The sequence below is a fragment of the Rattus norvegicus genome, chromosome 4 (assembly GCF_036323735.1).
Source record: "Rattus norvegicus strain BN/NHsdMcwi chromosome 4, GRCr8, whole genome shotgun sequence".
Lineage (NCBI taxonomy): Eukaryota > Metazoa > Chordata > Mammalia > Rodentia > Muridae > Rattus > Rattus norvegicus.
This window is the reverse complement of record NC_086022.1, coordinates 182,291,978-182,306,875: the sequence shown is the minus strand read 5'-3', so window position 1 is coordinate 182,306,875 and position 14,898 is coordinate 182,291,978. Positions and strand designations below refer to the sequence as shown.

At 47.2% G+C, this 14,898-nt stretch overlaps 1 protein-coding gene across 10 annotated transcripts in view; it reads right to left on the bottom strand.

Annotated features, from left to right (window-relative positions):
- Positions 1-1,927: 1,927 nt before the first annotated feature.
- Positions 1,928-14,898, bottom strand: part of Ccdc91 (coiled-coil domain containing 91) — a 172,018-nt gene continuing 159,047 nt past the window's right edge. For all 10 annotated transcript variants that reach the window (XM_063286194.1, XM_006237685.5, XM_063286192.1 and 7 more), the window contains one exon: positions 1,928-2,983. In XM_063286194.1, the coding sequence (XP_063142264.1) occupies positions 2,873-2,983 (111 nt within the window). In that variant the 3' untranslated portion in view covers positions 1,928-2,872. The remainder of the gene's footprint in view (positions 2,984-14,898) is intronic.

The window sequence follows — 14,898 nt, the reverse complement described above, 5'->3', positions numbered from 1 at the left end:
TTAGCTAAGAGCAGGACTTTAAGCAACACTGATTCTCATTGACAAAATGTCTAAGCAGGGCACTGTCTGCTCAGTCTCAGGGGTCTGTGACCTTTTCAGCTTTGTCAGACAAGAGACTGGTTCAGTTATGTATTCAACATTCCTTACAAACAATCGGAGTGCTCCCCTTCTAGTGTGGATGAGTATGTGGAGACACACTGGCACTTGCTGGGTCTCCAGGAACTGTGTGCTTGGCTCTTCTGGACAGCCCTCATTGGTGTTTCTTTGGTGCGAGTAATTCACACGGGCTCTGACTGCTTACGGGGAAAGTGGACCTGTACACTCCAAGAACATCTGGGTTATATGGTAGAGTTCAAGACTCAGAACACAGGCTGTATATAATTTCTGACCTTGGGAGAGAAACCTCTCTAGGGCACAGTCAGAGACTCACCAGTTAATGTTCCCAGGAGTCTCAGTGTCAGGTCTTCAGCTGCGGATCCCTCAATCAAGGTAAAGGCTTAACAGCTTTATGTTTGCCTGTGGCCGACACCCTGGGTTTTGCAGGGGTTTGTCATTGTGCAGGGATGGTCACATCAAGAAGACTCATTATACAAAGTATCAGTCTAAAAACCATTTCTGTCACCAGTGAGGAAACGGCTTAGTGGGCCAGGCTGTGTGCTTATGAAGGTCCCACACAGAATGTGACAGCTTAGAATACTAAGCCAGGGTGAGCATCTGGGGTGCGGCTGCCCTGGAGGGAGCGCTGGGCCACAGAGGCCAGTGTTAAAAGGCCCGAGGTTGAATCCCACATGAGAGAAACAGTCTATTAGTTTAATAATCTCCAACATGCCACCTCCTATCCAGGGTTACTACCATGTGAAGTAATCAGCAGTCCCACTCACGTGGGCTTGGGGATCTTTTCCATCTGACGATGGCAGTGTCACATTTGTAATTTGAAAGTAGCTGCATCTGTCAGAAAGGCGACACTGATGGGCTTCCAACCTTTTAAGAGACTCCACGGGGTTCATGTCTCTAGGACGGATTCTTACCTTTGCAGGAGGAAGTGCTTGACCATTTCATTCTCTTGGTGGACCAACCTGAGGTGGTCGAGGCTCTTCTGATAACCAAATGAAAAGTCACAACGCATCTAACTGGAAATACGCCTTGAGCATCACAATACCATTAACTAATTCCAGCTTGAAGAACCCCTAGACCCATGTCAGACTTCACACACGAACTTCCAGGCATCGTTACGGATACCCCAATGGGAAAGGCAGAGCAGTAACCCCAAGTGGAGTAGCATGGGACCAGGTCAGTGTTCTGCAGTCTTCATACACTGACAGGTCTAACTTATTCCAAGTGTTTTCAGACAACACATACTTTGTGTAGACAACAAAACTGGAACCCCGACCAGAAAAAGACACAGCCTCCTGTGCCGGTCCGTGAGGCTGACTCAAGTAGGTACGCCCCTGGCATCTCTGCTCTCTCTGGACCTCAGCAACAGTGACCACCTATACCCCACACTAACCTAAGGTCAATCTGAATGACGTGTGATGGTTCCCCGACATTTAATTTCAAAAGAAAGCATTAAGTGAACTTAAATACTGGGCCCAGACCTACTGGCTTCCATCTGCATTCAAAACTCCCCTCACTTTTCCCCCATGTAGCAATTCAGGCTAATGGCTTGCTTACTCTGAATTTTATTTCTGTAAGATTCTCGGTAAATACTGTCACTATTTAAGGGGAAGTGTTCACAAAACACAATCAATCATGGTTTGAGAAAGAAGCAATGGTTTTGAAGAATTAATAATTCGTAGCCTAGCACGGTGGAACGTGCCTTCCCCAACACATAGGAGACAGGGGCCTGTGGACAGCTTTGATTTTGAATCACCCCAGGCCTTAAAAAAAAGAAGAAATCTTAAAGGGAAAGAACACACGACAACTGAGCGACCTTTTGGAGTTCCTTTTATTATGCCGAGAAATCCCAGAAAAATACAAAGCCCCAGGAAGCAGAAGCACTGCAGGAAGTGAGCAGGAAGTGAGCCGAGCACAGTGCCCCGGAGGTTCAAACCGCTCACGATGTGGAGCACACTGCTCGTGAGGCATGACCATCCCAGTTCACCCCTTATGCCTGTTGTTTGATTAAATAGATGTGCAGATGTCTGAGTGATGCTCTTTCCAGATAATAGATTATGAAACATGATCTCGAGCCTTTGAAGAAGGCAGGAAGCAAGCCTGGGCCACACACCCCAGTTTACATGGGGCAGCTGCCGGAAGCCTGGCCAGCCAGTGTTGTTCACTTTTGGTAAATCTATGGGAACACGTGGGGTCGCGTGTGGGGAAGAGGACAGGTTAGTCAGAACAATGGCTGAGCCAATGTTTCTGCTCTCACTACTTAGAATCAAGTAAATGCATGGTTGCACAGTGGTTGCTCCCTGCACGTCACCTTGAGGTGGTCACAAGGTAAACCTTTACCAATACAATGTCATCAGGTCACCTGAAGCTGTACGGTTTACCCGATGAACTTCGGATAACACACCACTTTTCCTTGACTTTGGGTCACAGACACTCTTCCATCACTACTCATGATAAAACAGCGGAGAGTAAGTTAGATCTGTTGATGGGTCTTCTGGATACTGCTCTGGCTTGTCCTGGGACTGGAAACCGCTTTCCAGGTTTAAACGGGAAACAAGAGCATTTGTCTAAGTCACAGCATCTAACTTAGAAGTCTAGTGACTGACGCAATGGCCCAGGGCAAGGCAGCCCATCACGTGCCCTTTATTCAATGCCACCAGGATCTATGGCCATTAGAGCACTCAGCTGCTTCTGGGCCCAGGAGACGAACAGCTTCAGAGTGGGCAGGCTTAACGACCAGGACGGATCAGCTGTGTCTCTATTCAATGTCAACAGGCTCCGTAGCTATCAACGCACTCAGCTGCTTCTGGGCGCAGGAGAGGAACAGCTCCAGACTGGACAGGCTACGCTGGCGGGTGACTTGATCAAGCTGTTGATTGTTGAGGGAGAGAGGGAGAGAGGGAGGGAGGGAGGGAGGGAGAGAGGCGTCAGTTGGGAGAATTCCAATATGAAGTCAATGCAAAACACCAGGAGCTTTTGGGGAGAAAGGACTTGAAGCCCAGTGGGATTTCCAACCATCTGCCAGGATACTCAAGGTTGTTCGCCTGTTATCCAGGCTGACACAGTACTCTCATGGCTGACTATGGTCTGCAGTTACTGGAGAAGTCATAAGTACAATATCTGAATGGTTTGAGTACAAACTATGAGTACAAACATGATGGTTCTTAAACAGACCAAAATCCTGTGAGTACCATGGAGGCGCAGAACACAAAGCTCAGCTGATGACATCACCCTTCAATTCAGCACAGCTGGGGGTGGAGAGGACTTGGTAAAATATCTGGGGGGAGGGGCAGGTTGTTGTTTAGGGTTAGGAGCGGTGCTGCCTTTGCAGAAAACTAGAGTTTGGTCCCCAGTACCCACATATATGCTTACAGCTACCTTAACTCCAGTTCCAGGGGACCTGATGCCCTCCCTGGATTCTGAAAGTGCTGCCACGCACATGCCTCTACCACACAGACACAAACGTAAGTAACAATAAAATCGATCTTTAAAACAATATTCAATAATGTTGAAACCAGTATGATCTATTCCCCCTGCTAAGGGATTTTAAATTAGGGCTACAGAGATGAAAATGAGGTTCGGCAAAGATAGTTATCTGGGTTATCTGCTGAGAATGTTCTGAATGATGAAGATAATGTTGCTAATGGTACAGGAAGAAATATGCTAACAGTGAGAAAGAAGCCAGGGCCCACAATGAGAGCGCTGTGGGGTTCTATTTTATACTATAAACCTGTCTTACATCCTTCCTATAAGCACCTCTGCATCCAAGTGGGAATTCTCTATTAAACTGAACTTCAATAATCCACGGAAATTCAGGATCATTAACCAGGATACAAAACTTTCATAGTATCCAAGTATCAAATGACAAAGGATGGAATCTAAGAAAATAGTTGTGTAACAGAACTGGGCTGGATGAGACTCTTCAGTTCTGAAATTTCCATGAATGTACAGCAGAGGCCCTACTGGTCTTCCTCCCTCAGCCATGCTATTTCTTCCTTTGTCATGTGATGCCTCTAGATAGACAGAAAAACAAACACTTGCTGCACACGGACAACCCTTGATCTCAGGTGAGCAGACACTGTGTACCTCGAGAATGACTGTCCTTTGCTTCTGGAAATAGGTCTGGGCTTGTCAGGCACTAGACAAGTTTTATGAGGTTGACTAAACTGATTGATTGGTGCATAAACCCACTAAGGGCCACAGCATCTTCCAGGAATGGCTGATGTATAGTGAATTCCGAGAGTAACAGGAGGTACAGCCTCATCCACAAGATGGGATGCTACAAAGCCGTTTTAATATATGCAGGGCTCCCCTCACCCCCTGCTTTGTTGTCTCTGAAGCAATAAGGAAATTTAAAATCCAAGTGTCTACCATTGAGATGAGAAGATGCTCCTAACTGTCCTGGACAGATGCAGCATGTGGAATTTCTGTGGTACGTAAACTGCTCAGGTTGTAACAGGTGTGACCAAACTGCTTTCCAGAGTGAGTATCCCAGGGCACCAGTCCCTAGCACGAGGACCATGTCCCTACCCTGTTCTTTTAAGCAGCTGCATAGTTCCCACTGAACATTTACAGTGCAATGCATTCATTAGATATTCTAGTGCTCTACACAGACTAACCTATGGTGGGTTTCCTTGGTTGATGATTGATGTGGGAGGGCCCAGATCACTGTGGGTGGGGCTACCTGTGTGCAGGTGGTCCTGGGCTCTGTAAGAAAGCAGGCTGAGCAAGCCAGGAAGAGCAAGCCAGCAAGCAGCACTCGTCTATAAACTCTACATCAGTTCCTGTGCCAGGTTCTTAGCCTCACTCCCCTCAGTAATGGCCTTTGGTGAAGTCTAAGCTGAAATCCTCCCCAACCTGCCTTCACTATGTATTTTTTTAGCCGCAGCAACAGAAATCCTAACAAAGACACAGAACCCAAGTTTGTAGCAGCTGCTTAGGCTGCAGACTGCTCTCTGCAAGGTGACCTGTGACCTCTCTGCTCATGCCCAGGCACCCGACTTAACAGTTCTCCAGTGCCCACTGCTCTCCTGGCCTCGCTTGTCTCAACGCCAAGTCTCACTTGGCAGCCTTACAGTAAGCTAATCCATCGCATACGGTCATCTGAAGAGAGGATTAATCAGTAGACGTGTGGAACAATAGCAACATTTAAAAGAAAGAGACCAGACAGAGTCTTAACTTTTTCAGAAAGCACAAAACAGCAAGACTCAGAGGTATATTATCCTCAGATATAAGCACAGACAGAGAGGCCTTCCTTCCCTTTTCAGGTGGTTTGGAGGTGGAATCATGGGTGCTCGCTTGACTGTGTTAGCCTCAATCCACAAAGACACACGTGTGTGCCACATGCCTGCCAACCCAGTACGGAGAGGTTGAAGCAGGAGCATCAGGAATTCCACGATGCCTTCATCTTTGTAATGTGCCTGAAGCCTGCGGGGCTACAAGACTCTGCCTCAAAAACAAAAATAACAAAACAAGGAAAAAAGCCTTCCAGAGAAACCTAAAGCTCGACCAGAGCTCCATTTAAAACAAAACTGGTGCCCCTCATGAGGTGGCAGATAAAAGTCAAGAATTAGCATCTGAGGAGTAAGGAAACTCACTGTGCTTAAACTCGCTCCATGAGCCCAAGCCTTGAAAGCTGCGAATGTGTCCTTATTTAGGAAAAGGTCTTTACCTATCCTAAGATGGGTTCACACAGGATAAGTGTGGGCCCAGAATGCAACCACCATGCCTCTGTAAGAGACAGCAAGACACAACACAGAGGGGCTGTGAAAGACTGGGGTTGGGGGAGGACACATGGCAAAGACTGAAAGCTGTCACCAGAGACAGGGGCTAGGGATTCAGTGTCCCCTGGTGACTTCAAGGAGAACCAGGCTCTGACAACTGGGCTTTAAGCTTCATGACTCCAGTAGTGGGTGAGACTGTGTCTCTTTCCTTTTAAATCTGTTGTAAACTCAGTAATTGCCTTAGGCTGCTCAGGTGAGGTATGACAGCTTCTCTCCGTGTCCTATGGAAGCCTCTGTGTCATGGCGGCTTCTCTCTGTTCCTATGCAGCTTTGTACAGTAACTATCCTGTTTTCACCAAGGGGCTTTCTGCTGCGCATGTGAAATGCACATTTTAAGGATGCCACTGCACTTTCATTACTTTGGTATTAGCATACAAATTCATGGGCTTCACCATGAATTGAGTGAATTGATCCTCCTGTGACCTTTCTCCCTTGGCTGCCCCCACACTGCCTACCTACCTTCCTCCCAACTTTTTTATCCCCTTCCTGTGGTCCCCGTTCTGGCTTTATGGCCTATCCCCACAGTCCCAGCCACACAAAGACATATCAGACGTTAATAGTGGGGATGAGTACATGACAGGAAGATGTGGCCCTTTCCTTCCTCAGTCTGAGTTACTCTGCTTCTTATAATAATTTCCAGACCAATCCATTTATCCTACAAGCTTCGCTTTTCTTTATGGCTGAATAAAAGTCTATTGCATGCGCGCGCACGCGCATGCGCACACACACACACCTCACTTCTTCATTATTCATCTGTCAACAGATGTCTACGCTGAGTCTATTTCTTCTTGTTGCTATGAATAGAGAGGAAATAAACAGGGAAGTACAAACATTTCCATAGGGGACACATCATCCTTCAGGGGTGTCCCCATATATGATGGCCATGTAGCAGTTATTTTAAAGGTTTTTTCCTGAAACCTCCACTAATCATGTGGAATGATTGAGAAGGACCTTAGGCAGGGTTTCTATTGCCATGGTACTTACCATAACAAAAAGCCACTTGGGGGTGGAAGGGTTAATTTCATTTCATACTTAATAGGTAACAGTCTGTCTTCAGGGAAGTCAGAGCTGGAACACAGAAGTAGGAACTAAAGCAGAGGCCACGGAGGAGTGGCCTGTTCCTCGTGGTGTGTTAGCCTCACGGTTGGTTTACCATCCAGGATCACCGGCATAGGTCATCGCACCCAGTGGGCTGGGCCATTCCACAGTCATAAAAGAAGAAAATGTCCCATGGGCTGACCCACAGCCAATCTGGTGGGGACATTTTCTCAACGGACAGTCCCTCTTCCCACATGTCTAGCTTGTGTCAAATTGACTAAGAAACGAACCAGGATAAGAAGTCCCTGAATGACTATGGTACAGGTTAATAGTTCCCTGAATTTTTCAACTTTATAATCATGGATATATAAAACAAAATTTGAAAAATATCCTACCGTCTTATTTCTTATAAAAGTTCGTCTAGACCCTAATCAAACAAATTGCAAACACATGGGGAACACGGACTTGCCTCAGTGCTTATGTAGTTTTGGAGCTTTAATGGTGAGGCTCAACTGCTCAGTCTACCTTTCCCACATCACAGCGTGGAGAAGAAATGCTCTGAGTAGTTAAGAGTCTACGCTTGCATTCTTGACAGTCCTCTGTATTGAAAAAGCAACAGCCTAGTTCTTAAAGGGATATCTGAGTGCACTGGAATCTGGCTGCTGTGTATCAAGGGGAGTCTTCCATCCTGTTTCTAATAAGATAGGTTCTGCAGATGCTCATTCCTAAGGTACCTGCTCTATGCCCAGAGGGACACGGGGAAGCTCTGGATGACAGCAACACCTGCCTTAACTCAAACTCAAGACTACCACCAACTTCCAGATACATCACACACACACACACACACACACACACACACACACACACACACACGCACGCACACGCACGCACTCATGTATACACATGTAAGATCCTGGACTTTTTCTGAGCCATCCATCAGATTCTTCTGTGGCGGTTTGCAGTGTGGTGCCTGGATGCTTCTGGATGCCACCTTTCCTGTGCTGTGTCATCATATTGTGCTTACTCAGCAGAGCTGAAGGACAATCACAGTGACCTGTCTGTCTGTGTCAGTAACCTGTCTGTGTCAGTGACCTGTCTGTCTGTGTCAGTAACTGTCTGTGTCAGTGACCTGTCTGTCTGTGTCAGTGACCTGTCTGTCTGTGTCAGTGACCTGTCTGTGTCAGTAACCTCTCTGTCAGTAACTGTCTGTCTGTGTCAGTGACCTGTCTGTGTCAGTGACCTGTCTGTGCCAATAACCTGTCTGCCTGTGTCAGTAACTGTCTGTCTGTGTCAGTGACCTGTCTGTCTGTGTCAGTGACCTGCCTATCTGTGTCAGTGACCTGTCTGTCTGTGTCAGTGACCTGTCTGTGTCAGTGACCTGTCTGTGTCAGTGATCTGTCTGTGTCAGTGACCTGTCTGTCTGTGTCAGTGACCTGTCTGTGTCAGTGACCTGTCTGTGTCAGTGATCTGTCTGTGTCAGTGACCTGTCTGTCTGTGTCAGTGACCTGTCTGTGTCAGTGACCTGTCTGTGCCAGTAACTGTCTGTCTGTGTCAGTAACTGTCTGTCTGTGTTAGTAACTGTCTGTCTGTGTCAGTGACCTGTCTGTGTCAGTGACCTGTCTGTGCCAGTAACCTGTCTGCCTGTGTCAGTAACTGTCTGTGTCAGTAACCTGTGTCAGTGACCTGTCTATGTCAGTAACCAGTCTGGTTGCTTTACCAGAGGCTCCCTGGTATTACACTATTAAGCACACGGTTGCTGTAAGAAGTTTTCTATTAAAAGGACTTTTCTATTTTTAGATAAGTAAGTCTGATGTGGGAGTCCACGCTGTATAAAAAACTAAAGGTCAGATGCCGAGTCCCTCTCTGGGAACAAGTCTGTGGCATTATAATCATGTTGACAGAGACTCTCTGAATCAACTTCAGGGAAATTAGTGTCACATAAAATAAATGTTTAGAATAAATCAGACTTGAAGGATTCAACAGTCTGGGCAGTGGTTTGACCCGAGGCAATGTCAGTTGCCTTAACCTTGAACTAGAGAGCATGTGGGCCTGGCCTCTTCATCAGAATGTTCACGGTCCACATCTACACTCCACGGTGACTGCCAGCTCAGAGTATGTCTCCAATGCATCCCAGAAGTCACCTCAAAAAGAAGTTGTGTAACTTTCTCATGTTCCAGATTGACTACAGATGCTCGTGGAGAGTAAATGAAAGGCGGGTACAGTGCCTAAAATGCACAAGCCACAACTGAAGGACTGCTGCTGGGTTCTAAGACGGGTTACGGTAAGAACTCTGTTCTCGAACTGTCTTTCATGCAGCAGCTCTGCCCTGGCATCTCAAACTGCCACAGAGCCCACGGGGCGTGTAAGCACTCTCTGTTCTCACTAAAGCAACGATGTGCACTGTGGTGCACGCATACCCCTCAGCACACAGTCCTGCTCAACTCCACAGGCTCAGTAGCAGTGCCTGGGCAGGAAAGAGCACCCTGCAGCAGACATGGAGCTGGCAGGGACTTCCTGTGCTGTCAGAAGCATGCCTCCCGAGGAAAGGCTCGGGAAATCTAAAGGGAGAGAGAGGCCTGGTTCCAGCAGTCCTACATCTGCCAATGGCAATTTTCAACACAAGCAGAAAATAAGACCATGGACTTAAGAGTTTACAGAGACAAAAGCTAACTACTGCTTCCCAGAGTGGCTCGAGAATCCGGATGCTGTCTGAGTTGAGGGACTGATCCGCTGAGGCTGGACATTGATTTCCAGAGTGTCTGAGATGCTACATGGCTTCCCTGCATGTCTGGGGAGCAGGACACCACTTCCTAAGGGGTCTCTGTCTTATGAGCCTGGCCCTAAGTCATGGTTTCATTCTCCTGGCAACTGTGTGAGTGGGGCAACTGGGCTTTGAAAGGTTATGACTTGCCCAAGTGGAAGAGTGTGTGTGTGTGTGTGTGTGTGTGTGTGTGTGTGTGTGTGTGTGTGTTTGTGTGTGCGCGCGCGCGCGGGGGGTGGGGAGCAACTTAACACCAGGTGTGTGTGATACCCAAGCCTGTCCTCCAACCTCAGCATGTGCTGCCTTTCCAGATAAGAGCTTATGTTATGGCTGGGGGCCTTGGCACAGGGTCTATTTTGCTATAAATACAACAGGGTTCTTTATGTTGCATTACCCAAGCGTAAACAGCTGTCAAGGCGCCAAAAACCTGGCACAGGCAGCCATCAAACAATGCAATGTTCCTCCCTCCATGGAGATTCAGTAAGAAATTAACACACAAAAGGATCCCTGAAAGCACAGCAAATGCATTTAAAGGAAATTCAGCTTATTAAATACACCATGAAAAGAAACATTTCCTTTAGCAACCTGGAAATGTCAGCAGCTATACAGAAAAAGTGTGAAACCCCCTCCTGTTCCTAATGAAACAAAGGCTTTCAATCAGACTGACATCCTGTGGTACTAAGCACACCTTGCAGTGTACGGCCATCTTAAGCCTGCTCTGCTCACTCACTTCTGCATTTCAAACTGGGAAAGTAGCTGGTCAGCCCAGGACCAGTGCTGGGTGCAAACTTGGTTAGGGATTCTCATGACTTAGTACCCAAAGCTGAACCCATGCCATTTCATTAAAGCACTGAATGGAAGTTACTGCGAAATATTTTTTCCCTTTGAAATCTTCTTCATCATGAGTTTTTATACTGTATACAAGATCATGCAAATCTGATCACTGTAAACTATACCAACCGTCTGGCACATTTTAAACAGCTCTCAAGGGAATGGAAGGAGGACGCAATAAGCCCCTCCCCTTCCAGTACAAATGGAGGAGGTTCTGCTTTCATCCAAGCTAGACTCAGCAGATACCGAAAAAGTAGAAATAAAACCAGGGAGGCAAAGTGTAGAACAGAGTCTGAACGCCCATTCAGAGCCTGCCCCACATGTGGCCCATACATATACAGCCACCAACTAGATAAGATGGATGAAGCAAAGAAGTGCAGACCGACAGGAGCCGGATGTAGATCGCTCCTGAGAGACACAGCCAGAATACAGCAAATACAGAGGCGAATGCCAGCAGCAAACCACTGAACCGAGAATGGGACCCCCGTTGAAGGAATCAGAGAAAGGACTGAACGAGCTTGAAGGGGCTTGAGACCCCATATGAACAACAATGCCAACCAACCAGAGCTTCCAGGGACTAAGCCACTACCCAAAGACTATACATGGACTGACCCTGGACTCTGACCCCATAGGTAGCAATGAATATCCTAGTAAGAGCACCAGTGGAAGGGGAAGCCCTGGGTCCTGCTAAGACTGAACCCGCCCCCCCAGTGAACGTAATTGTTGGGGGGAGGGTGGTAATGGGGGGAGGATGGGGAGGGGAACACCCATAGAGAATGGGAGGGGGAGGGATTAGGGGGATGTTGGCCTGGAAACCGGGAAAGGGAATAACATTTGAAATGTAAATAAGAAATACTCAAATTTAATAAAGATGGAAAAAACAAAACAAAACAAAACAACAAAAAAAACAACAAACCAGGGACAGAACCTGCTCAGTCTTGGCTAACGGTGACACGTGCTTAGGAGCAGCTCCAATCTCCTTCACCTACAGGCGAATCTGGGGACAGTGCATACACCTTCGGGTCCCTGTTGGTCCTACTGTGCTTCTTCTGCTGTGATATACACCATGGCCAAAAGCGAGCTGTGGAGAAGAGGTCTCACTACATCTTACAGCTGTATTCTATCATGAAGGTGAGTCAGGGAAGGAACTCAAGGCAGGGACCTAGAGTCAGAACGGAAGTCATGGAGGCCATGGAGGCCTGCTGTTTACTGGTTTGCTCCTCATGGCTTGCTTAGCCTGCTTTCTTATCCAATCCAGACCCACTTGCCCAGGGGCAGCACCCTCTACAATGAACTGGGCCTCCAGATAGTTAATTAAAAAAATGTTCCCAAAGACTTGCCTACAGCAAATCTAATGCAGGAACCTTTGCAACTCAGGCTCCTTCTCCCAGATAACTCTAGCTTGTGTCCAGTTGACAAAAACCAAACATGGCCACATCGTTTCTGGGGTTAGTAGAAGGTAAAAGCAACTGGGATAGAGCTCCAAGATAGAGCCTTACAGGGGACAGACATCTGTTCTTTCCCACTTTTGTTCTTGTGTTTTTCATCACCTCACTTCAGAAATATACCTGCTGGAGAAAGAACTGGCAGTGTTGCGTGAATGACTCAGTTAGGTGCTATGAATACAGTGAGTACATACACAGGGTGCCAAACAACAAGGGTAACAAGTCCCAAGCACTCTGGTCAGAGAGAGTACCTAGACCCAAGCACCCTGGCTAGATAAGAGTACTTAGACCCAAGCACCCTGGAAACTCAGTGTGGTCCGAGCTGGCTGTGGGGAGCTTCATTCTTCAAGACTGTTAGGTCCTGACACTACGAGCATGTGATACCACACCCAGCTCCTTTGTAGACTCCTAAATTATTATCAGAATTATGTTCTAATGATTGCTTGTTCAACCCCCTAAGTTATAGTTTCCAGATCAGCAAAATTTCCAGTCTTGTCCACATAACATGTTGCGCCTGTTCCCACATTCCTGTTCAGGATCTAAAGGCTCAGTGTTCAAGGCTGGGCAGATGGCTCAGATTCCACAACCACCTGCTGCTCTGCCACGAAGTCCCTCATCAAGTGGCTCACAGATGCTGGACAGAGAGGAGGGGGCAGAGAGAGCAAGGGAGACACCGGGGAAGAAATGATGCCTTTTAGTCTTCTAATGTCTGCTGAACATTACATTACAAAGCAGAGTTGGGGGGGGTGATAGCATTTATGAATCCATAAGACTGGCATAGAAGCTTTCATGTGTGGCTATTCCTCCCATTTTAATTATTTTCTTGTCAACTAATTAGCTCCGATCTACTGATTTGATTTCTATTCATCCCAAACAAGCTATAAAGTGTATTCCTAAGAACAAAGCGAACAAAACCAACCTGTTGCCCTCTATGGTATTCTCTGTTGGTAAGACTTCCTACTTCCCTCTTAACATTTATAATTTATATACTAGGATATATATGTGTGTGTATACATATATGTTGATTAATATTTATTTAATATTAATATTTATTGGTAAAGTTACTTAAACTTTCTCACATAACCAATCTTTCAACACTCTATTACATTGGTGCTGAGAGACAGGATTAGGTAGGGGCAGGAGTGCTCTGACAACTTAAGTGGAAATGAACTTGGAGAAGTGAGTGTGAAGTAGGCTTAGCCTTGAGTTGCCAGAGTGCATCTGTGGGTGCAAGTTCATTCTTCAAAGACTTGGTTAATTAAGGCGACAGAGCAAAGATGAGAAAATGCTTTCCTTCTGACTTAATGCAAATATGACATTAGGCAGGGACTGGAAGGGGTGGGTCAACTGAAGGGCACATGGCAAGTCACCTGCAGACCCTGGCCTCACAGAAATGCCATTACAGTCATTTCTCCCAGTGACATCACTGTCCATCTATTGTCACTGTCCATTTATTGTTACTGCCCACCTGCAGCTATCATTGCCCACCTGTGCAGCTGTTACTGCCCACCTGTACAGCTGTCACTGCCCACCTGTACAGCTGTCACTGCCCACCTGTGCAGCTGTCACTGCCCACCTGTGCAGCTGTCACTGCCCACCTGTGCAGCTGTCACTGTCCACCTGTGCAGCTGTCACTGCCCACCTGAGCAGCTGTCACTGCCCACCTGTGCAGCTGTCACTGCCCACCTGTGCAGCTGTCACTGTCCACCTGTGCAGCTGTCACTGTCCACCTGTGCAGCTGTCACTGCCTACCTGAGCAGCTGTTACTGCCCACCTGTGCAGCTGTCACTGCCTACCTGAGCAGCTGTCACTGCCCACCTGAACAGCTGTCACTGTGCTTGGATGCAGACTAAAGGTGGTCTTAGCAATCCATGTCCAGATTCCTTTGAATGAAAGAAATAGTTTAATGTCCTTGAGAAATGCCAATACACAGAACAGAGTCATGCACAAGTTGAATCTGTTCCAAGTACACATGGCAAGCGGCCAGTTTGATTGTACAGTCCCTGGGAAGCTGGAAATCCTACTTACTCCCTTATGAAGATCTAGAGTAAGAGGCTCTAACAAGTTCTCATTTCACAGCTCTGCATTTCCTCAAAGAAAGCACAACAGTGTGTTTGCAGAGGGCATGTTTCAGAATTCAAACCTTATATGTAGCCTTTGGGTGGTAGAAAGGGGCTTAGATAAAGTAAGTGCCTAGTCTAGCTCAGTTGGGTTAGGTATAAAAGAAATGGGAAGGCACGGGTAACATCGGGAGAGGAAAACCTCTGCCATGCCTCCCTGCTCACCTGGGAGAGTGCTTATTACCGCCCTTTCTTCTAATGTGGGATAAGGCAGGGTGACTAAAACTCAGCGGTTCACAGTTCAGTCTGAACGGCACCAGCATGGTGCAGATTCTATCAAGAGTCCTGACCTGAGAGTAAGACACTCTGGGGCTTGCTCAGGGCAAGGGTGTGGCTTCCAAGAGTGTAAAGAATCATTTCTGCATCCTGCTAGGAGGAAATGAAATCACAAGTGGCAAGGTGTCACACCAGCTACATCCCCTGCAGCTGGCTGGCACTTCTGTGCTCGCAGGACTGACTCTGTCACTGTCTCACGATCACTCCACAAGGCTTCCTGCATGGACGATGCCAGTGACCTGCCACAGTGGTTAATCTAAAACTTCACAAAGGCTGTACAACCTTAGAGCCCGGCTTCATGGGCTGTTTTCAGTGGAAGGTACCTGGGAGGCTGAAGCGGGGGAATGGTTAAGTCCAAGGCCAGCCCAGGCTCCAGAAGTCTAAGGTGGAAGTGAAACAGAGCAGAGTCCTTGTGTGGGAACTAGCGAAGTCTGGCCTCATAGTTCCATACAGGGGAAATAACAGCAGTGGGAAGTGATCTTCCCAGAGGGACTCATTATGTTCTCAAAGAGAGTGAATAAATCAGCAAA